We start from the raw sequence: 23,150 nt of genomic DNA on the forward strand, positions 1-23,150 counted from the left end.
GTAATACATATACCCAAGCAATACAGCATTTTCCAGATATCATGTTCAAAAGCTACATTCAAGAACGTCAACACTATATGCAAAACACCGTCATGATCCAGAACCAGATGAACCCCACGGCGCGCCCGGACGATCATGCATCGCCTATGCTACGCCTTTGCGAAACCAAACCGCCTATGCCTTAAGCGCAAAAGAAAACAGGCTATCCATCTGCACCCACTGCCTTCCATTCCTCTCCAACCACCGCTCCACCACACCTTTCAGCGTGCCAAATCTCTCTCTGTTGACTTCAGCCAGTACCTTGATCTTCTCCTTCCTCTCCATGTCTTCCGTCTTGACACCACCATCCATTTTACCAACACGGTCGACGTCGAACAAGGATTGGTAGTATAACAGCTGGTTCCAGACGTCGCGCTCCTTGATCTCGTAGGTCATTTTGCCCAAGCAATCTCGAGCGAGTCCCTTTGGACCAAGACACCGGTGTCCATAGACGGATATACTTCGCGTCCGGTTTGAGCACTGGGGATCGTCGCATACAACGTGACCTGCGTAGTAGGAAGCGAGAACTTGGCGGATGGAGGATTCGAGCTGAGCCACTACACTGATGTTCTGTAGTATCTTCCCACAGCCTTCAGCAGGACATTGTATACCACTGTGCGAGATGGTCTGCAACGATACCGACGTTGGTGATGTCGAAGAGAGGCCTTGGAATGGGAATACTGTCGTACATCCTCGGCAGCGGAGCCAAAGCGGCGAACATGATTGGAAGCGCACAGAGTCTGGGATCTGTGACTCCAGAGGGTGGATTTCGGTGTCTTGTTGTGCGCCTCCTGAAACGGTACTCACACGGTATTTGGATGTGTCAAGGCCAAGACACGCTGCGAGGAGAGTGATGTTTGTTCCGCTGATGGGCGCGCAGAGACGCTCCACTGGTGGCAGAATTTGCTTGTGGAGGTAGTAGTCAATGTCGGGCTTCAGCTCACTGTCGGTTTTCAAAACTTCGTCAACGGGATATGCGTTCTTTGCTGCGCTCTCGGCCGAGCCAGATGATTCACCTGTGATGATGAAGCTCATGACATCTTTGGCCTTGACGTGTTTACCCTTGGCTTGAAGGCGAAGTGCGACTTGGACAGAGGGCATCGAGTTACCGTTGGGGTACTCCTTGGGGTTCTTTCCGAGCTGCGTGTAGATGGTGTACTTGCGAGCTGGAACGGCGTACTCGCGCATCTGTTTGCTCAGCTCGCGAAGGTGGTTGTGGATCTTCTCAACGACTACTTCAGGATCTTCACCACTAAGTAGGAAGTTGAGCAATTCCCTATAGCATTGTTAGTACGCCGTTATATATACCTCCGTAGGCTGGAGAACTTACGTTGATGTCTCCTTGGACAGAGCACAGTACTCCCTGCGCCTCATGTCGAGACCTTTGACTTCGAGTTTCTCGATGTACTTGCCATCGACAGGGACCATGTTAATGGCAGCATATTTCTTCTTCGCATGCAGCAGGATACGGCGGAAGACGTTGTCGATGTCGATCTCCAAAAGCTTGTAGCTGTCGTTGACCTCTTTCTTGAACTCGTTGCCCAGCTTCAGCGCATCCTGAATGTTATCGACGTTTGTGTTGATCATGACGGAATCAGTGTCACCATAGATGACGCGCAATGCCTTCTCCTCGGCCATGTCCTTGGTTTTGCGGAGAATCTCACGACCCTTGTATGTCGTGAGCATAGCGAGTGGTCGAGCGTAGAATCGAGACTTGGTGTATCCCAAACATCCGTACATAGAGTTGGCAGTGAGCTTCAGAGCCATTTGCTTGATGTCCCAAGTTGCCAACTCATCTGGAGTGGCATCCTTGGCCTTCATGAGCTTCTTCACCTCGCGACGTCGTGAGACGAGTGTAGCAATAAGGCGCGGTAGGATACCTTGGTCTTGGTTTGTGGGGACTTCGGGCACCTTGTCGTCATCTTCCGAGAGATCTGATCGTTCGACGGTGGTGAAGCAAATGTTGAACTCCTGGATGATACTGGGGTAAAGGGAGTTGAAGTCCATGACCAGAATAAACTTGTCGTAGAGACCCTTCTCGGGCTCGAAGACAAGACCACCTTTAAACTTGTCCTTCTTTTTGGCATCCGCACCTTCTTCGCCCTCGGCTGCTTCTTCCTCGGCCTTTACTTTGCTCTTGCCCCACTGTTTATCCGGGCAAATGTACTTGTTCTTGTGGAACTCGTGGAGCAAAATGTACTCGTTACGTTCGGCACGAGTTCCACTCAGTGTTCGGGCCCAGGAGTTACCCGCCAAGTTGGTGAGAACCTTGGTGAGTGGAAGCATTTGCACCTTTATCGAGATCGCAGCGATGAAGTAGGCGTCGGCTTGGCAGTGCTTGATGTAGTTGAGGAGACCCTCCTTCGTCGTCGCCCAAGTCTTGAGCGCGGCCTCGTTGTCGAGCTCTTCACGTCGCTTGTTGAGCCCAAGCTGGACCATCTCCTCAAGACTCCACGATTGACACTTGGGCATCAGAGACTTTCCGAGATCATTAGCCAGGTCACACAGCAAGCGGCCAGAAGCTAGTTGCTTCTCAGCGAAGAAACTTCCGCCGCCCTTGCCCATGCTCTTGGGCCAGTCGCTTCTCTTGAGTCGCCCAATGCGGTGCCATCCCGGTGTCTTCTTTTCACGCAGACGGCTTAGCAAAACGCTGTAATCCACGTCGTCCAAGCGATGTCCGACGAGGACGTCCGGGTCGTGCCGCTGGAACATCGCCATCAGCAGGCTCAGAAGTTCCTGCTCAGTCTTCTTCATGTACATGTTGCCCTTAACCTTCTCCACTTCTTTGTCAAAGCCTACTGGGAAAGCTGCGCCGTTCGGCCGCATAATGGTGAAGCTCTTGCACTGCATCTGGTCCACGGGTGTCGTGTCGGTCAAGGAGAAGTTGTCGTAGATCATAGCACTGGCGACCAAGATCTCTTGCTTGTTGTCCTTCGCGTTGAAAGTAGTCCGTAGGGAGAGACTCATGAGTGTCATTGGGGGTGCGTCAAGATTGTCCGACGCACTGACGACTGTTATGTTGTTGGGCTTGCTGACTGCAACTTCAAGCTTACACCAAGAAGCGTTTGCAACAGAACCAAAGTCGGGAGCATCAATCTTGAGCCAGCACGGTCCCATGACGTTCTTCCAGAGCACGAACTGCTCGAAAAGGGATGTGTTGGTTCCGAAGACGTGAGAAAATGTTTCACCCTTTAGATCAGAGGATAGTGGCATTTTGTCGTATCCATAAAGGAGCTTCAGGTAGTCGGCTTCCTTTGGTATGTCGGGCAACTCGAAGGCGTACTTCCTAGTACACGGCTTAATCTTGTGTAGATTTACGCGGTGCTTGCTCATAATAGAGTCAACCTCGTCTGATACATCGCTCAGGCCAACCTCTTCGTCGGTGGTTACCCCTCTGATGTGACGGTATTCACGGGGTAGGAAATATAGCTTTCGGAGGATGTTATCGACCTTCACAAAGCAACTGACGTAGTTGCCCGACTTCTTGTCCTTGACCTTGCCGAATAGACACAAGCTACCGTTGATTTCGGTGTAGTCAATCCAGAACATGCGTAAGCTACCATCCTCTTCCACCGCGTCCTGTGGTTGTATCTTGCCCATGCCAGTGGTCGCTGGAGCGGGGCTGCTCATAACGTTGAGCTTGCTTGTAACGTCGTTCCAGGAAGAAGCATCGACAGGTGCTGAAGAAGGTGCAACGGGCGACGAGCTGGCGGGTGTGGGATAGTCTTCTTTCTTGAGCTTTGCTATCGGTCGCCTACCCGCCATGTTGACACTGGTGATTGGCACACCAAGATGTGTCGTGGGTTGAGCAACCTCCATGAGGTCATCTTCGTCTTCTTCTTGTTTGATCGCAGGCTGTGCTCTTCGTTCTACGGCTTTGGCGACAGGTGACGATTGTAGTGGGAGGTCGCTCATAGGCTGATCATCGTCGAGTACGGGGAGGTCGTCATCGTCGACGTATGCATTCGTTGCCGGTGGTGTATCTGGCATGTGTGCGTCTGAATCATTGCTTCGCCTTGTAGTCGGAGCCGGTCGGTTCTCCGAGATAGGAGGTGAAAGTACGCGTGTTTTTCGGCGTGCCTCTGTTTTGACGGGTCGCATTCGGTTCGTGGATAAGCGGACGGGGTTTGTGTTCATCTCGCCTAACAGGTCCTCCATGAAGTCCTTGTCGGCGGCGGTGGCAACAGGCTGGGTGCATTAGCATTGAGATTGGGTGGGGTGATGTATTACAGTATTATACCTTTGCTTTAGGTGCCTTTGCAGCGTTCTTCGCACTGAAGTACTTGCTGATGCCATTGTCGATCTTTTTTCGCTTCTCCTCGTCTTCTTCGCGTTTCCGCTTGGCTATCACGCGTTAGCTGTAAGTCGTGCGTACGCTTGATGATTGACACCATACCAGCCTTGCCCTTGGCGGGCCGCTCGTCGTCTTCTTCGCTATCCGTGGCAGCATAGTGGTATTGACCCTGTCCGTCATCCCACTCTTCTCTGCCGTCATCAACGTATCCCTCGCCCTCGTCGCCGACGACGAAGTCATCTTTATCCAGTCTTCCCCGCACAATCTTCTTGTACCCCTCTTCGTCGACCTCGTCGTACAATTGCTCCTCTTCGGCGACTTCGTATGTGGACAAACGCGTCTTGCCCGCCGCGCGGTTCGCTCGCAATTCGGCTAGTAGGGCAGCGCCAGTCTTCTTCCCTACACGCGACATGATGAATTATAACGTATAGGGTATGCGAGCAAAAGGCGAAGTGAAGAAATTGGGGTATCGGGTGCTTTCGTGGGCGTGTTTGGAGGGCTGGCGGGACGACAGGTTAAAGTGCAGGAGCGACGCGCTAGTACCGTGCACGCGACGCGACGGACAGTCAATTAAGCGCGCCAAGCCACTACCCGAATTCGTACAATCTATTACTTGCCCGCTACAATGCCCCTTCAACACCCCACCATCATCATGGCGACAGTCTCTAAAGCCCCTCTGGTCTGGATAGACTGTGAGGTAGGCTTGATCGAGATTTGTTGCAGTATTTCGTTGACCCTGTTAGATGACCGGCCTGAACACTGACAATGACACCATCATGTCTCTCGCCGCATTCGTCACTGATGCAGACCTCAACATCCTTGACGAAACTGGCTATGAAGCCGTAATACATCACGACAAGGAGCAGCTCGATATTATGGGCGAATGGTGTACTAGCCATCACGGTCAGTCGGGTCTGACTCAAGCCTGCATCGATTCCACCACCACTGCCGAAGAAGCAGCAGAAGGGCTACTTGCCTACATCAAGAAATTCGTACCTGAACGCCGCACTGCTTTGCTTTCTGGGAGCTCTGTACACGCCGACAAGTCTTTCCTCGTCAAGCAGCCCTACAAGGTTGTCACCGACTACCTTCATTACCGGATCATGGACGTCAGCAGCATCAAGGAGGCTGCTCGTAGATGGGCACCCAAAGCTACTTTGAAGAAGATACCACGAAAGAAGATGTTGCATGAAGCACGTGCAGACATTCTGGAGAGCATTGAGGAGGCGAGGTACTATCGTGAAGCGTTCTTTCTGCCACCAGTGAGCACAAAAGAATCGCCACAAGAATGAAAGGGGTTCTAGTAATAGCTTCATAAGACATATTATTAAAAACACTTCGTTGTAATAAACACTCCGTCATGGGTTTAAACGACTCGTAACCGTAGATATTTGGCTTCATTACTGCACATCACCTTGAGAACCTTGAGTTGATGTGCCCGTCTTCTCGCTTCAGCCAAAACAGGATCAGCTTCCGTGGTCAAGGACCAGATGTAAAGGTTGCGATTTTTCATCGCAGGGTATCATGTATTTACTGTTGTTCTATCGACACACCCTCAGTGCCATCATGTGCCTGCCAAAAGCACCCTGGATGTCTGCCTCTCCACGATGATCAGCTCACTTCTTCCCAATGCTGAACCCCCTCGTCATATAATCCGCACTATTTCCTGCCGATGCCTTGTGCTCCTTCTTGTTGAACAGACTGTTCACGTTGTCATTCTGAGCCATCTTCCTCTTTTTGTTGCGCTCTTCCTGCTCTTCAAGGACTTTTCGCGTCAATGAGGCTGTGGCAGAGTTCTTGATGCCGTCATTCGCCGTTGTTGTAGATTTTGCTGCAGCCTCCTTCTTTGCCTTTTTATCTTCGTCTGATAATGTTGGTTTCGCAGTGCCGTTCTCGGCGGCAGATGCATCGCCGTGTTTCCGCTTCTTCTTGCTGCCGGGTGCTTTCTTGAGCGCATGTGTCAGGCTTTTTTCCTTCAAGGTCTTCATACGCAGGTTCAATCGTGCGATATCGGTCGCCGCGGTAGGTAGGATAGGTATGATGTCGTTCTCTGCGTACGGTTCGTTACACTGGAAGTAGGTCAGTCATCGCGCCTCAGGTTCAAAAGTCCAATTGGTACGTACTGCCAAACACGCCCTCTCAGCAACTTCCTTGACGACACTTCCCGCAAATGCATGTCCGCAAGGAACAACATAGACGGCTTTGCTCCCCGGTCCTAGCCTCTCGCCTGTGATCGGGCACTTCCACTTCTCTCCCAAAGTCTTCTGCACCTCACCACCATCTTTCTCCTCGATTTCAAACTTCACCTCCACGACATCTTTCAGCCCCTTAACTCTATCCCCGAACGTGCCCAGTTCTGAATCTTTCACACCCCCAACCTTCTTCATCTCCGCCTTCTCTGCATCCTCGTCGTCCTTCAGAAGAAACTCAATAATGGAGTCCTTGTTGTACAAAACGCCAGCTGCATCTGAAACCACAGGACGAGCGAGAGGTTTGCGCGTAAGAGGATCGGTGGACCAGGCGTATTCTTGGTGTTCGGTTTGCGCCTCCTTGATTTGAGCGGTTGTGAGCGCTTTGGCGGCTTCTTTAACGAGTTCGCTGCGCTTGGGAATCGAGCCACCGTCGTTACCCATTTTGTAGGGCTTGGCTTCAAAAGTAGGTGATCGGGTGTGGACTGGTGTGCGAGCGATGGTGGTGAGAAGCCGAGGGCGTGCGGCGAAGCGCGGAGGTTCGAGTAGTTTTGGGACGTGCACGTGCCAGCTTAATCATACCTAGGTATTGTGGGAGAGATCAATGTTAGAAGAAAGCAACTCCCTAGTACAAAAGAATGGTCCTGAAGCGATGAGAAAGCCGCAGTGTCTTAGGAGCTATGTATTTCAACTAGAGGATACAATGATACTGTACAAGAAAAGTGTAGAATGCTCTTGCTAAGAGGAAACGCCTCGTTATTGTCGTAGCCTACATATCCCGTAGCTCTCCCGTTTCATCAACCTTAAATGACCGGGGTCTCCTCTTTCGCTCGAATGGCTTTGCTGGCATGGCTGGCCGCGAAGGTCTCTCTAGTGGCCTTGTCCATTCCTTCTTCCACGACGGTCGTTCATCGCCTTGCTCGCTTTGCCCGTCTTCATTTTGCAGATATCCGTGTGGATCGGCCTCTTCAGGTGGCTCTCCACGCACTGCATTCGCCTGCCCACCCTTGAACATAACCCTCTGGATGAACGCGGAGAGCCTGGCTCTCTCTTTTTCAAACGGACTCTTTGACTCCTCAGCAATAAGTTTCGAAAACAGTAGCTTATCGTATACGCCCTGTATTTTCTTCAGCGCATCAATGGCGTCTTGTCTCGCTTCGCCCTTCAAGTATTGCGGGCCGCGACGCCCATAGTTCGTCTGTCCAGCACCAATGGTCAGTTGAAGACGGATGTTCTTCACGAGGGGGTCAAGTAGAGTGAGTGCATCGATAAAATCCGCGCCTGTAGCCAATGGAAATGAGACTGCAAGTCCAGCATACATGGTGACGGTCTTGGGATCTGCGTCTTCCAAGATCTTGGACATCATCTGCAAGATCTGACCTCCATTTTTGAGCGAGTTGTGGTTGTTCTTGTCGCGAACGCATGTACTCATTGCGATTCTGAATGTACCAGGCGGGGGCGTGATACCCTTGTCCATCATGTCTTGTTGCAAGAGCAGCACTGCAGCACTAGAGGCACGATTCTGACGGAGATTGCGCAGACGCATGTTGAGGTTGTTCACATCAGCAGTGATCTTGTACGTTGTTGGGTCGGTCAAGAGGTCCCAGTATTCCTGCGCGGCCTTGTTCGCCACAATCTTTTGGCATGCTTCTTGGACCAAGGAAAGCGTGTTGTTGCCCGGTCGAACGTAGATGAGAGGATTTGATACTGCACTGCCGACGCCTTGAGGCGTCAGAGCAAGGAACTCGTCACCACGCGTTGGGGCGTTATCTGGAGAGAGATGGTCGTCATCGATACGGTATTGTTTCGGTACGTTTGGTGCTCGCACGCGTGGAAGGCCAGCACTTTGTCGCTCGACTGAGCCTAATCGAGGAACAAGTCGAGGTATGTCCATTGTCTGCTCCACTAAGGAGAGCACGTCGTCCCAGTCTCGCGGTCGACTGCCGATCAATAGCAATCTTCCCATCGCACAGACGAGCTCTTCATCAATAGCCAGATCTGCACGTCGCCATCTCCCAACGATATCTTCCCACATGCGCCGCCCCTCCATGATGCCGCGCTCTTTCCTTGCCGCCGTCTCCTCCTCGCTCTCTCCTTTGGGCGCATCTATCAGCAGATTTTGCCGTATAGCGTTGAGTATGGTGATGTATGTGATGGCATTGGCTGCTGCTGGCCCGTTCTCTGGTATCTTCCCAGCCACACCCCACAAGGCATCCATATCTCCTGCTCTTGCACACACTCTCAGCGCAGCATTCGTGTGCATGATCGATGGCTCGACTCGGGAATTCGGTGCGGAGAGCGAGTGGTAGATGGAGAGGGCTTTGCTAAGAACGCCGGATGTATGCGCATTCCACGAGAGGCCTCTGAGAAGAATCGTGTACGTGTAGGAGTCTGGGAATTGCGCGCGCTTCTTCATCTGTGGCAAGTCAGCATTACCCCTCATGTCTTCGCGCAGGCTATGCGTACATCGTTGTAGACCTTGATCGCATCATTGACCCTCTCTTTGGCCAGGTAGTGGTCAATGATGTGGTTCCAGCTGACAATGCACTGCATGGAGTGGCTCGCCATGCGCACCAACTGCAGCATCTCTTCCACTCTGTCTTTCTTCAATTCGTTCCTCACAAACGTCGCCAGCTCCAGCGGATCCTGCAAGTGACGCAGCTCTCTTTTCCTCCTGTTCCAGTCGCTATCAGACATGGACGGGTCTCGCCGGCCGAGCCTCGCTAGATTGGGTGTCTCGTCGTCTGGCTGGCGTGCCGACGACTGTCGCAGCGCTGTAGTTTCCCTCCTCTTCCGGTTCGCCGCGAAGGCCGACTTCTTGAAGTGGTCCTCTCCATCCCGGTTGAATCCCCCTGTTTCGCGCGAAACGGTCAACCCCTCACTCTCCGCGTTGGTGGCACCGTGGGAGGATAGCAGCCGTTGCTGGTTCGGGTGGAGGAGTAAATTTCCGCTACGACGGAGGCGGTGCGCATTGGTGGCCGGGACATCGAGCGCCTGTATGCATCGCCAAAGACAGGCACGGCAGTTCAGCATCAGGTCGAGAGAGCGGTTCGTTATGGACAAATGGCGTGGCATGTTCTAGTCTGGAAAAGTTGCCCACTCGGTAGCGCCCCATCTCCGGGCCGAACACGCCAGCACGTGATGACCCGAGACCGGATCGCCCGTACCGAAGAGGAGCCTCATCTGTGTACTCGCGTGCTACTCAAGACGGCGTTAGCACATTAGCAGGTCTGGTATGCCGCTATGAACCGCGCCGCCTCCAGCACGTCCACTCCGCACGCGAAGAAGCAACCCAGCCTAGGTCAGACTTCCCGCGCCCCTCTAGCAGCAAACCATGCCTACCGCCAACAAGGCTGAACCTACACTACGCGCCTCCGAGCCTCTGGAGCCGAATCAACGCTATATCGCGGGAGCCAGAGCCAGCCAGGCGCACCACCATCATAGGGCTTACTTTGATCCTTCCCTTCTAACCCCAGCGACCTAGCAAGCAAGCAAACTAACACTGTCGCATAATGTCTGGCGTACGGCAGGGTCTGGTGCTAGCGCAATACCGCCCATTGAATACACATGCGTCTCGGCCGATGTTTTCGCTTTGTTTACTAACACTGCTGAAATCTGGCAACATCAGACGTTCGTCGATATCATACACAAGTAATGCTCGTCCAGCATCATCATCGGTGAGATGAACATGCACACCGAGCACCAGAGAATTTGCCCTTTCACAGCAGAGCCCGACGTGGCGGGATCAGGGTTCAAAAGGGCCATCATGTAGGTAAGCCTGGTAGTCGGCTGTTTAGGTGCTACAGGGCCCGTACGTCTGGCATCTGTTGCAGGGAGGATTGCGTGATTAGTTTCGTGTGAGGCGACGCTGGCATTGTATGGACGGGAATCTGCGCCGCTGTTGCTTGTGTCCTGTACGAGGCGAGACTGCTGTGCCTGTGCTGCGTGTGAGGTGGTTGCTGTTGTTGTGGGTGCTTGGAAGCGGTGCACAAGACAGATCCGTCTGCGGCCACCGTTTATGACCTGAACGGTCTATCGTGTGCATCTGCAACCTCACGATTGGTAGACCGGCATGCTCATTTGCCTTGACGCGTTGTCTGACGAACAAAGATCCAACGGTGGCACAGCGCCAGTAGATGCACGCCCACATCCAGGACCCTCGTCCCCTCGTGGCATCGGGACCGAATCCTTCAGCCCAGGCTACTGCTGTGTAACATGTGCTACCCAGCCCTTGACACGTCCATGCCTTAACCAGCGACAGTAGCACAGCGAGCGCATGCACACCATCCTGCTAGTTTCCGCCGTCAGTCATGGACTGGCGGCGCCGTTAATGTCTGCCACGCCAGCCAGCGCCTGCCACTCCCCTGGCTAGCTTGCAAGCCCGCTACCCCAGTGCCCTTTGCAACGGCGCGCCCAGAAAGCAACCCAAGGGCCAGCGCTCGGAGCATCAGCGTAGTTTGATCGGACAACGGTCTGATGTGCCACTAGACGGCGATCGTGCAGATGCGCCTTTGCAAGATGCTAGCGTGTCGATGGTAATTCCTAGTCGGCTTCGCGTTCAATGTACGCATCTCGATGTGCATCGTCTGCGGAAGTCGCTGCGATAATCATCGACGTCGCCTATGCCCAGCTTCTTTGTTGAGTCGCTCATCCTGGCAATTTGCTGCAGAATTTTCTTTCCTTTGGCGCGGCGGTTTGCCGGTGAGGGACCCAGACAGAGGCGTCATCACTCATGCGCATTCGGATGACATTGCCCAACACGATCACCATCGGAATCTTTGACCCAGCGTGCCGCGGCAGGAAACAGTCCATGCGCCACCGTTCTCCAAGATAGAGCTTGCTTTTTTCATGAGTGGAGAAGAGTGTGTGGGAAACTTCGCCAGCCATTCATCGAATGCATCTCTCCTGCCCCCAGCGGACCGTTCGTCAGGGCGCGAACGCTCGCATGACCAAGCAAAAGTGATCCGAGGATTGCTTCGTGCAATCGTAATCGATGACACGGAGTAACAGGCCATACGCCCCTCCCCTCTTATTCTCGGTAATATTGAACAGCGAATATGCACTCTCGCCGTCCTATCAGCGCTCACGGCGGCTGTCTCTCGTTACACAAAATCACCCACAGGCACACTTACTGCACGCGAGACGACCACACGCATACACTTCCCATCGACACACCGAGCTTCCGCTTGTGTCGCTATTCTCGCATGCAAATGTCGAGTGTCATATCGGCATGCAATTAATATATTTTGACTATACAACCATCATGCAGCCATAATTCCTTGTGCCATTCCCACCCACATTCCGCTCCTTCCCTATTCGATACGAAGAGTGTGCCTCAGAACTCAGTCGAACCCAGGCGGTACTTTCCATTGACCCTGAATACGAGCCTGCCCTCCTCATTGTGGTATGTGTGCTATGCGTCATCACCGGCGTAATACAACCTGCCTCCAACTATGTTGCGACATGGCCATGTGCAATCGATTGGCTGCTCGCGTTCAGATTATTCTACATGACACCCCTGCCCCGGGCGAATCAGCACGCAGGTCGGAGCCAGCAGAATAAGTCGTGTACTCGAGTGAGGTGACACTTGAGAAATTCGCGGTCAGTTTTTGAGCATTTGTGGTCTGATGCCTCGATGCGATCTGAATCCGAGACGGAGGGATGCTCGGGCAGTTCAGTGGTCTTGCAGTGTGTGTGCGTACGTGGCGGCAGGCATGCGAGTGATAGAGTGAGGAGCTGATCACCGCTGCGAGGGCATGGACATGCATGTGGTGCTAGAGCCTTGGAGTGTAGAGAAGCGAGGCACGTCCTGTAAGTCCCATCTATCTATGCTGAGCCTTGAAACACGCACAGACGCTGAGATGTCTTGAATACGTCCAAAACAATCTGGTCTGGCCATGGAGCGCCTTCGCATCAATCATGAACTAAACGAGACATGCAGACAGTCGGGCAAGTACGGCGACAGTGCAGTACAAGGCACGACGTGATATAGACGTACACGGCAATGTCTTGGTTGGGGAACGGTACGCTTCAGTCACAGCGTCATCTTTCCGCACCCTTTGATTAGCTTCAAGCGGAACCGTCTGATCATGCGACTATACATCGTGTGAAGTACACGATACCGGAGTTGGAGGCAAAAGCCGACGGGTAGTATCATGGTGACCCAGAGTCAACTTCACATTGGTTTGTTCCACGTTGCCTGTGCGAGGACACGAAAGCGGAAACAGAGGCTCCAATGATGCCCAGCGATGTTCCCAAGAAGATCACACGATAAGCGAAACATGAGAGCAAATGAGCGATCAGATGAAGAGTAATAGGTAGATTGTTTCTTGTTTCAAACGCCTTTTTGCATGCAATGGTTCTAGCCCCCAATATGAACAGGTCTGTCTTCGGGATTTTGGAAAGCCTCTTGAAGTGATGGAAGATGAGAGGAAAACCGATAACGCAACCTGCATAACGTATGTTCGAACAGCTATCCTCGCCCTCACTTTCATGGTATCTCTCGAGACATTGTAGCAACTCCCCGACATCGATCGTTAGACCATTTTCAGACCGAGCATCGGTGCTGAAGTAACCTCCGTTGTGAACACAACCAATTAGAAACATACAGCCGCCACCAAATGGAAATGCAAGCACCGCCCCATAGGAAAGATGCTGAAACTGTTGCATAGGCTCGCAACATATAGGCAAAGAACCACCGTAAGGAGAGTCGTCAAGACTCGCTTGCTCTATGCGACGGAGCAAGCGAGTGCGCTTTTGGTATACCTGAATCTTGACCATCTTAATCGTCTTTAAACAGGTCATCGAAGGGGTCGGCTTCTGGACTGGCAGGACGTTCCTAGTGGTTCTGCTGGTACATTTGCGGGTTTTGTCCGTAGGGCGACTGGGGGTAACTGCTGTTGTTACTATTTGGACTGTTGTACGCATTGCTGTTGGGGGTGGCATACTGAGCCATGCCCTCGGGGAGACCTGGACTCTGCGTGCCGTACTGAGGAGCAGTGCTGTTGCCAGAGGCTGCAGGTTGGTACCCGATGGGAGGAAGTTGGGGATGTTGAGGAGGTTGACCAGGGACGCCGACCGCCTGTCGCATCTGTCCATAGACAGGCGCTTCAGGAGCGCCTCCTTCGTGAGCGCGCTGCTGCACGTCGGCGCGGTGTCGCTCTTCGTCGGCTTTGCGTGCAGCCTCTTCCTCCTTCTTCTTTGCTTTCCATTCTTTTCGGATTTCTTTGAACTCTGTAAGGTGAAGTTAGCATCGTATATCAGGAGTGTTAAGACGCCAAGAGAATTAGGCATGGGTCGACAGCTATTAGCTTCCGTCATGAGAAGCTACCCAGTGCAGCGGGGACACGACCATTATGGCGCTGCGCCAGCACGATCCCAAGGGCCAACCTAGCGCACTAGTTTTGCAAGGGCCACAACTACAACAGCAATTGATGTACCATGAAATGGAAAGAACATACCTTCAGGAGTGCGCTTTGCGCCGTGCGATTGCATTGTGACGTGCGCATTCAAATGATTCAGAGTACCATATGCTTTCTCGCAACCATTCCAACCGCATTTGTACATGCGTTCAATTTCTTCATAGCGCCGACGTGGTCGCTTATGTTGTTGTGCGCCAGGAATGGGTACAAATGAGTATACTGTGGATAGCGGATGTCCGCCCTAATTGTGATGGTCAGTTTAAGGGTTCGACCACGTTGTGACAAACGAGTAGCGCGACAACAAGCGCATGCGACGCGTGCCGGCTAGCTGGTTGAAATGCGAAGCTAGATTTACTTACAGTGGGTGGTCGCTGAACTGGAGAGACCATTGCAGGCGCAGGTGGCCCAGAAGTCGCAGGATGCCCGTAGTGCATACCTGGCTGAGGGTAGTGGCCTGCCCATTCAGGTCGCGAAGGGTACCCCATGGGAGTTTGGGGCTGCCCTGGGTAATGCTGCATGTCGTGGTGAGGTGTGTAAGGCGAGTACTGCTGCTGGTGGCTTGCATATGTTGGGCTCGTCTGCGCGGCGATTGATGGATCTATAGGAACATCCGAGTCAGACTTGAGTTGTTGTGGTGATTGATGGCCATTTGCTTGACCATCTGGGAGAGGCATTGACGGACTCTGTTGTTGCGCCATACCACCGGGTGCTTGCCCTTGAGCGCCGGGTTGATACGAACGTTGAATGTAATCCGGAAACGACCCTGATCGAGCCGACGAAGGATTCAGACTGTAGTCTGAATTGGGGGTGAGGTTGGAGGAGCGAGGATCTGGTCCCGGGGGAGGGTATTGCGCAGCAGATGCTTGATCTGCAGAGGTTCCCTCAGAAGCTGATTCAGGAAAGGTTGGGTAGGGCGAGCTCAAACCTGACTGCGGGTAGTCTGCTTGCCGTGCGTCCATAGACTGTGTAGATTGGCGAGGTGTCGAAGGTAGCTAGGCTCTAAGCTGAGGTTGGATGGTTGGATGCGTGCGCCCACGAGGAGGGATGGCTGCAGAGATATGTCCGTCGCAAACCGTCTTCGGATGATTTGCCGCGGTCTGTGGAAGACAGGCAGCTAGGGCGTATAAAGACGTAGCCTCAGTCGAGCCAAGAGAAGCACAGCCAGAAAACCGGAGAAGCAATGTGGTCAGGCCGTGGGTAGCGTGGAAGTTAAACGCGGATGATTTGCAGACGGTGTGGTTTCCACGACGCCCAGATGGAGGACAAGCAGTTCGGCAAATATGCACCGTCGAAAAGATAACGCACGGAAGGCGCAAGCTCGAGGACACCGGGGCAGGGGAGCAGGTTAGCGGGCAGAGATCTCTCGAATCGCGGAGCAGTTGGCGCGGTGCAGAGTGAAGTGCAACGCAAAGGTTACACAATCGGTGCTAGTGGTTGACGAGCTTGCGCTGCGGGTCTGCTGGGGCGAGAGTGAATTTGGAACACAGCTAGTGACAGCGCGACCTAAAGGCCTTTTAGACTGGGTGGCGCGCGACGTGGATTGGCCACCAATGGATCGGCCTGGAGGGACTGACGGCTTACCCAGGAGGCCTTAGCACACCAGATGAGGTAACGGACGGCCGTAGCGGCGAATACAGGGGGGCCAGTCTAGTCGGTAAAGCCGAGCCGTGACAATGGGAATGGTTACTGTTCTGGGTTGAGTGGCTAGGACAAGGTTGGGATGGCGCTCGCAGCAGAGTGTGGGACGCTGAGCGCTCGAGGGTGGGCAGGAGGGGCGTGCGGGTCCGTGTAGAAGTGGCGCTAGTGACGAAGAAACCGGGTTGGGGTGAGCTTGTTCGCCGAGGGTGAAAGGGTGCGTAGGCGGCCACAGAAAGGGCTGCGGTGGATGCGCGTCGCTGACTGGCTCCGCAGCCACTGATGGGGCAAGAAACACAGTCGGCCCGTTGGGAAATCGATGACTGAAGGTTTCGCTCAGACTCTGGTTCTCGCAGCACTCTCGATTCCCAGAAAGCTCAACTAGGCCGAGCGAGCCGAGCGATCACCTCCTGGCCGGACAGCGGGCTTCCGTGCAAGTCTACAGTCGAGGCAGCGCAGTCCCGGCACGAGAGCAGAGGATGTTGTCGGAAGCGCGCGCACCTGCTCCACGGAAGTGGACCGTCAAGGGTGGGCGATCTGGTGCCGTCTCTTACGGGCCCAAGTGACTCGCGGCGTGGCAGGACAGGCAGGACAGCTGGTGCGTATGGGCAGCGCTGTGGGGTGCCTTAGTGACGAACGCGCCGGGAGAGCGGCGATCGTCTTGCTGGTGGCAGTTGCACGTGTAGCAGCGCTGAGGCGTGCGACTTGGTGTGCCTGGGGTCGCGAGCTATCGCCGGTGACGGCAGCGTTAGAGCCAGGTACCGGTCGCGCTGGTGATGATGGATGAGCTGGGTGAGATTCGCGATGTAGGCTAGAGTGAGGGCTAACGCAGAAGCTGGTTAGACACCAGAGTGGCAGCCACTAGTGAGAAAAATAGTCCGACAGCATGGGCACGGGCCCTTCGCCGCTGACTAACCTGACGTACTGACCGCCCTTTGCACCCGTTTGCGCGCTGCAGGCCTCAGCAGCCCCGGCAGCCAGCCTCGGCTTCTGCCCATGTCGTCGCCGCCGCGCGCGTCCTCGTGGTGCTGTCGCGAGACGTGCAAAGAAGAGGCGGCCATGTCTTGAGGCTGAAAGCTAGCCCGCCGCGCTAATGGCGGCATGGTACAGTCGCGCAAGGCCTAGTACCCAAACCACGTTAGGGGAGCCTCGAGCTATACACGACACTTCACATAACACCTGCGCAGCTGCTCTCTCCAGCATCGCCGCCGCCGCCCAAAAGTTCTGCCCACGACACCCTCACCACACGGCCGGGCAATTGCGGGCCTCGGCAAGAGCGGCCTGCAAAACGTCTGTCTGCATGCGAATATTGGACACGGCACAGACCTCGAGGAGCGGCAATAATGCCCAATGCGTCAACGAGAGCGAACCCCCAACCGACGTCTCCAGTGCGGTGTGTGAGGGTGAAAAGCAACTTGCCTCGATTACCCGCCGCCGACTCTTCGGTCCGTGGCCGTCATCGCTGTCTCTCGTATGGCCTGCTGCGAAAATGAGAGCTCTGCCATGCCTCTCGCAATCTTGACGAGCATCGCATCGCGGGTCCAGCAATACACGCAGCCAATCCCTGGCTTCCGTCCATCCCGCCTTTTCGCTGACGGCGAGCTGACTTGTCCGTCACGGATAGTCGTCATCAACTGACACGATTGCCCACACCAGCGGTATCAGCCCGAGAGTTTATCCTCGCGCCGCGGCTGCCATGATAGGCACGACGCTGCAGCTGTTTGAAATGCCCCCCCCTCTGCTCTCGCTCTTATTTCCGCTTTCGCAGCATCAAATCTCAGCACATCAGTGCATCTGGGAGCGTGACTTTTTCCATGATGATGTTTGACCCTTGCACGTCCGTCAGCAGACCCAAGATTGCTGCGTCTACCCACGTTATCGGGCGTATATTCCGACCTTACTATTTTCTTGCGTCTGCTTGGCCTCGAGCGCACGAAAACGTCGGCTAGCACTGTATCTCGCTGCTGTCAGCTTGCGAAAAGTGGGCCCTGGCTCTTCGTGTATCTTTGCTTCTGCACGCTGCAGTGTGCGAGTCTCGGCAGCCGTGCAGCACTGTCGACTGCCGCCGTCCTCGTCATGTCCATCACATCGCATTGCATCAGCGACGTGGCCTACCGCATCTCCACTACTCATCAAAAACAGTCGTGCGCCCCGTGAACAACAATGAACATCTCCGAGACATGTCCTATTCAATCTTGAACGCTGTATGCCTGATTCGGTTGTCCGCATCCGATGAGCCCTGGCCCCAGCCACTTCTCGCATGCCCACGGCCCTCCCTGCAATCGCCCGCTCCGTGTGCTCGTCATCGATGTTTTCAACATGATTGTTGTGGAAATGGCGGTTACAATGCGGATTGTTCTGTGCCCCCAATAGAATATGCGCTGCTCGTCCACATTTGACGTGATTGGACATACACAACCAAGAGTGATCGGACCCAGGATCATACGAGCAGAAGCCGCTAACTATCGCACACACGCCGTCGAACGGGAGCGGGAGGTAATCTCGATCACAGCGCGAACACCACGCCGCGAGTAGACTATGTCGACTTCAGACTCTTGGTGCTTCTACCTCCATACACAATGTTCTAGCGTGATAACTGCAGCATTAAGGCGTTTCTCGAGTCCATCCCAGCACCACCGTCAAAGTGCCCCAGCCGATGCCCTTGAAACAGAACCGGGATTCGCCGTGTCAAAAGATGACGGTGAGGACACTACATGCCGCGCAGTACTCAGCCGCTTGCAAGTGTGATAGAGGACGTATTCTTAGCGACGGCTAATGTCTGGCACTCCTCGTATCCAGGAACGCTCTCATCTGCTGGTGGAAGTTGGGCGAGCGGGTGACACTACAAGGGCGCCCCTGCCCACAACACGAAGTGGGTCTGTGGCTGTTCCACGTCTTCGGTTGAATAGATCCGCCGCACTGCTCTCACGTGGCTGGAACAGTACGGAGATGTTCAAGCCAGGTGAGCGATATTTTTTCAGTCATGGCGGAGGAGGTTGGCGAAAGCACAGAGTCTACCCAAACCACAGGTCACAGTATGCGGGCGGGTACCATACTGGCCGACTTCAAGGCCGGCCAGGAATCTTGGTAACTGTCAAACCAATGTCACTGCTGCATCTTGATGCACACACATACACACATACACACATACACACACGCATCAACTGCCCGTGTCCGAAAATCTTCGCATCTCTCGTTAACTGACACGCGGCATTGCGCGCAGCCCAGCGGGATACCTTCCGTCCATAAATTGAGGTAGCGGAGGCGACTTCCACATGCCACCTGCAGCGCTGTAGTCATGGGCCTGGATGCATGATACCCTTGTTACAGAAACCTTGGACTTCTGCAATTCTGCACAGTCTCTCCCCACTGCAACCCACCAGCAGTCTAGGGGTCGGCTTCCATGAGCTTGCACTAGCCTGATCATCAGGTGATTTCAGTCTGCCAGGTGCTAAGGTACTATGGCGAAGTAGACGTGCGTGGCCATGGTGGTGGTGGTGAAATGCACACATGCACGTCAATAGCTAGGCGTGTGTATGATGCTGTGTGCGACGTCGGTGCGAACTCCGGATCACGCTGCTCCCGGGGTCGCACAACGCCCTGTAGCTCCTTCCTTCTTCAGTAACCCGCGCTTTTGCAACTTCCTCTCATCACAACTGTAAACATGTCCCCTAATCTCCCCGATTCGCCTTGGCCTGCTCTGGACCACGTCCACTGTTCTTCGCGATGCTCCTCGTCTGCAACATCGAAACCTTGGTCATGACATAGTTCTGCATTTCCCAACCCACTTTTGTTTGGAAGGCCCATACTAAACCATTGGCCGTATTACCCGACACACCATCTACGGCATTGACAACGGCCATGCGCATGCCAGCACTCCGGTTTCTGCGGAATCATGGCCCACCCCGTTTGGTAATGTAGGTGCACCCGAATCACGATCTTCCTTGACAAATAATGCTTCTTCAACAACCCTACTTAGTTGCCCGCGGGAGCTGCACCCAGAGCCACCGAAGAATGGCCGACGTTGGAGCCCGCAGATCGTCTCTGCCTCCTTGTCTCGATGCGACATGGCGTGAGCTTGGCCTGCACGCTGTGCCTCATCCCAGTCGTCACCTGCATTTGCTCCAGGTCTCTCTTGCTCGTCTGTTCTTTCCCTACCTCCTCCGCCCATGACTACGATGCGTTAGCGGATCTGAGCGCTGCTTCGAACGGACATGTTCACTGTTCGACTGTTCCGACTTTCTCCACATTCCGCTCTCTGCAAATCTTCCCGACCCCGAGTCAAGAAAGGCATCCGACACACTTTGTGGGAGCACTGTATCCGATGGCCAGGCCACAGGGTCGGTCCTTTCCAACCCATGAAAACGCAGTCATGAGATGCATGTCTGTCGGCATCTACCCGCTACAAGTTGGCGCGAAGGTTTCTGACGACTGTCCCCAGCCCCCCGTACTTGGAACATGTCGAGTCCCCGTCGAAAATCGATAAAGCTTGTTGTGTGTTAGTTTACAAATGTGCACGATGAAACGGAGTCTAAAGCTGGGCCGCCAATTCGCCGGGCAATAGCGCGATCTAGTTCCAAGATGCAATTTTCTGGTTCAGCACAAGGCTCATGCGTTCCAGTACGTAGTTAGTGGCCGGCGACCTGTCACCCACTGCCCGAACTACAGTTCGTGCAAATGCCTTTTGCATGAAAGAACACGAAAGCGAGCTGCGTCATGGGCCTTTGGCTTTGTTGAGCCACATATTCCCTGCTGTTGGTGTTGCCATCGTAGCAGCAGCCGTCTCTTGCGGCGCTTGAGTCTTGGTCTCGGTGGCAGGGATGCCCAACCTTTACTCCCTATGGCCTTGCTGATCTTCATGGGCCTCGATTGTGCGGAGTTCAAACGAAAAGATCAGCCATAAGACACATTCCAGATCTGGTGAACCTCGGGACAGTCCTACCTTGCGGTAATTATTGCAGGGCACATCCACAGCAATCTCGAACAATCCAACGAAACCCTCAATGGACATCGCCGTGCTCGCCTCGTGACGGTCATCTGCAGTCGGGCTACCTTCCGTGGGTAGCTGTTTCCGCGGAAAACCTGGAAGTCTTGTCACCAATACGACGACGATGATGATGTCCATACCCGGCTGCACCGGGAGACACCTGCTGGGCGAAGGCGTGTTAGTCAGATTGCTTTCTTGGCGTTGTAACATCTGGTGCGTGACGCCCCAGTGTCAGACAGCGAGTAATTTACTGCACTCTGACGTTGCAATCGATCCCGCTACTGCACGACACCGAACTTAGACCGCGACTCACAGTCAGATGTGGGGTATGGGCAACCGCTTCTCAAGATTTGCTTTCGCTTCCATGGATCATATCGATCACCTAGAAAGACGTCTACACTTGTAGTCCGTCCGTCGCGTTCCTCCCGCATGAGCGGATCATCCGCTCCTTGAAAATGATCGCGTCTTGCGCCATCGCAGCGATCACTGTCCGGTCAGCGGCTGCTCCCTGCCATCATCTTCATGCGCAATCTGCCTCGTCGCGATCTTGGCTTCTACTCTGTCTCGGCTCTATTCTTTACGACATCTCTCACTTGGGGTATCATCAGGTACGGTGCTATGGACCAGTCCATAGAGGTCGAAACCACTCAAGTGTCCTGATTATTCTTTCCTCACCTAGCCCAAGGTACAAGTTGGAATAGATGTATCGTCATATCATGTATCGACACGGTTGCCTAGATAGTGCGGATCCAGTCTTTAGGTAGTCGTCATTCGGGACGCCCCGGGAAGGCGTCTATCCTACAGCGAGGAAGCACCGAGCGTTCCGTCTTTCTTTCATCCACCTGAGCGTTTCCATATTAGCTCTATATTATCTCTCGATAGTACTACCGTGGTCTCTCTTACCAAGCGACTAGTTCGGTCGATATGATTGTTGGGCAGCTCGAACCGACAGTTATGTTATGTACGTACACGCGTACTCATCATTATCTGTCCCACCGTGTTCACTCTTCCCAGAAACTTTCGTCATGTATACGTTTCAAATCTCACAACTATACTTACTATACGATCGATTGTTTTTACTGGAAAATGCGTGCGGCTCGGATCAAAGATCGCATGCGTCGCTTGAAGGCCCAGGAATGTCTATCATCAACGCCTTCCTATGGGCAATTCAGGGGGTTAAGTCTGCCCACGGGCATCCAAAATGTAGTACTTCCAGGGATTTGGTGTAATCGTCAGCGTGAGTGAGTGAGCGGTTCTGCCTTAGACCCTGCATACATATGAGTTTATGATGCAGACAGTGGCACCTCCCAGCCTCCTCAAGCTTCGTTGTCTATCGTGGCTATTCTTTCCATTCGCAATATTCATTCCGGTCTTCACGAGCGCTCAAGCAAGAGATGTTGTTCTAGCCTTCACCCTCTGGCCACAAGGTGGTGTGTTGGGTGAACGATGTTCTGGTACGTCAGTCGTGTTTTCTCGCTACCACTTTATTGTGTCTTGCTCATCAAACGACCAGAAGTCCTTACTTCTACATCCTGAAGCACGACACATGAGTCCAGAAACTTCTTTGTAGCTCCACAATAAAGTGATGCGTACCAGACACCGACGACTAATGAGTAGAGGTATCAGGCAGTCGCAGTGGGGCTAAGGCCACGTTGAGGCTGTGCATCGCTGTTCACGACCCCGTATCCGAAGGCAACCCCGAGCCGAAGATAATGACCAGTGTCCCAAGGGAACAGTGAGGAGTGCGCATGTATTTCACCATGAACCTCATTCCCGCAGCAGCTGCCGCGTCATGAACCGTGGACGCAATTCCAAATCTTTTCGAGCGCAGTCGAAGGGTTCACGGTGATGGCTTAAAGAGGGCAACGGGTCTGCTCGTGTTCCGGATAGACACTGCTTATCGGCATAAAAAGCCGGTGAGAATACAGTCCTCAGGCGGAAGATCGCACTGTGAGAAAGGACATATATAACATGAATAACGCCTTAGTAATACTGCGACCAAACATTGTTTTGATAGAATCTGGAGTAGTTGACGATGCGAACATTTGGTTTCATATCATGTCAAGGTAACAGACATATATCGCCTCTCTAGATGAAGTTTTCATGTTCTTTTTTCATGAAGGATGATACAGAATCAGATGCCGCTGCATACATACCCGTCTTCTTGGATGCTCTAAAGCATATGTATGCCTGTAAGGCACAAGCTTCTGTATATGAGCACAACAGCAATATGTATGAGTTCTTGTTTACAATGATAGACCGACGATGTCTCCAGTGTATGCCTGATACAATGTACCGTCTCAATCTTTATTAGATTATACGACAAAGTCATAAAAACAATCAAGACATTGTGCTCAACCGTATTGTTATAACAGCTACCTGAATCCATATACTTTGATAGCACCACATCAATATGTACCCCTACGATACCAGCCTGCAATGACATCGAATGGCAAAAACGAACACACAGGATGGCGCGAAGGCAGACACCCCCGAGTCGCGCTATCCACCCTTCTGTGTAGCTAACATATCTAGTCGGAATACATAGTCGTTCTCTATGTGCATGTTGCGCTCTTGACAATCGT

At 53.4% G+C, this 23,150-nt stretch overlaps 5 protein-coding genes across 5 annotated transcripts; 1 reads left to right on the top strand and 4 right to left on the bottom strand.

Annotated features, from left to right (window-relative positions):
• Positions 1-174: 174 nt before the first annotated feature.
• Positions 175-4,745, bottom strand: J4E87_003826 (uncharacterized protein; the record flags this gene model as incomplete). Its single annotated transcript, XM_049375451.1, has 4 exons — positions 175-1,315; positions 1,370-4,227; positions 4,280-4,383; positions 4,436-4,745. The coding sequence occupies 4 exons, from the start codon at positions 4,743-4,745 to the stop codon at positions 175-177; spliced, it is 4,413 nt and encodes a 1,470-aa protein (XP_049234436.1).
• Positions 4,746-4,985: 240 nt separating this feature from the next.
• Positions 4,986-5,625, top strand: J4E87_003827 (uncharacterized protein; the record flags this gene model as incomplete). The annotated part of the gene is made up of 2 exons (XM_049375452.1): positions 4,986-5,030; positions 5,077-5,625. 2 exons carry the CDS (start codon positions 4,986-4,988, stop codon positions 5,623-5,625), a joined length of 594 nt encoding a protein of 197 aa, XP_049234437.1.
• A 324-nt stretch (positions 5,626-5,949) lies between these two features.
• J4E87_003828 (uncharacterized protein) lies at positions 5,950-6,966 on the bottom strand (the record flags this gene model as incomplete). Its single annotated transcript, XM_049375453.1, has 2 exons — positions 5,950-6,402; positions 6,457-6,966. 2 exons carry the CDS (start codon positions 6,964-6,966, stop codon positions 5,950-5,952), a joined length of 963 nt encoding a protein of 320 aa, XP_049234438.1.
• Positions 6,967-7,291: 325 nt separating this feature from the next.
• Positions 7,292-9,597, bottom strand: J4E87_003829 (uncharacterized protein; the record flags this gene model as incomplete). The annotated part of the gene is made up of 2 exons (XM_049375454.1): positions 7,292-8,938; positions 8,989-9,597. 2 exons carry the CDS (start codon positions 9,595-9,597, stop codon positions 7,292-7,294), a joined length of 2,256 nt encoding a protein of 751 aa, XP_049234439.1.
• Positions 9,598-13,360: 3,763 nt separating this feature from the next.
• On the bottom strand, positions 13,361-14,902 carry J4E87_003830 (uncharacterized protein; the record flags this gene model as incomplete). The annotated part of the gene is made up of 3 exons (XM_049375455.1): positions 13,361-13,755; positions 13,983-14,184; positions 14,303-14,902. The coding sequence occupies 3 exons, from the start codon at positions 14,900-14,902 to the stop codon at positions 13,361-13,363; spliced, it is 1,197 nt and encodes a 398-aa protein (XP_049234440.1).
• Between the last annotated feature and the right edge of the window lie 8,248 nt (positions 14,903-23,150).

Source organism: Alternaria ethzedia (genome assembly GCF_023757985.1).
Source record: "Alternaria ethzedia strain BMP 0044 chromosome Unknown scaffold_7, whole genome shotgun sequence".
Lineage (NCBI taxonomy): Eukaryota > Fungi > Ascomycota > Dothideomycetes > Pleosporales > Pleosporaceae > Alternaria > Alternaria ethzedia.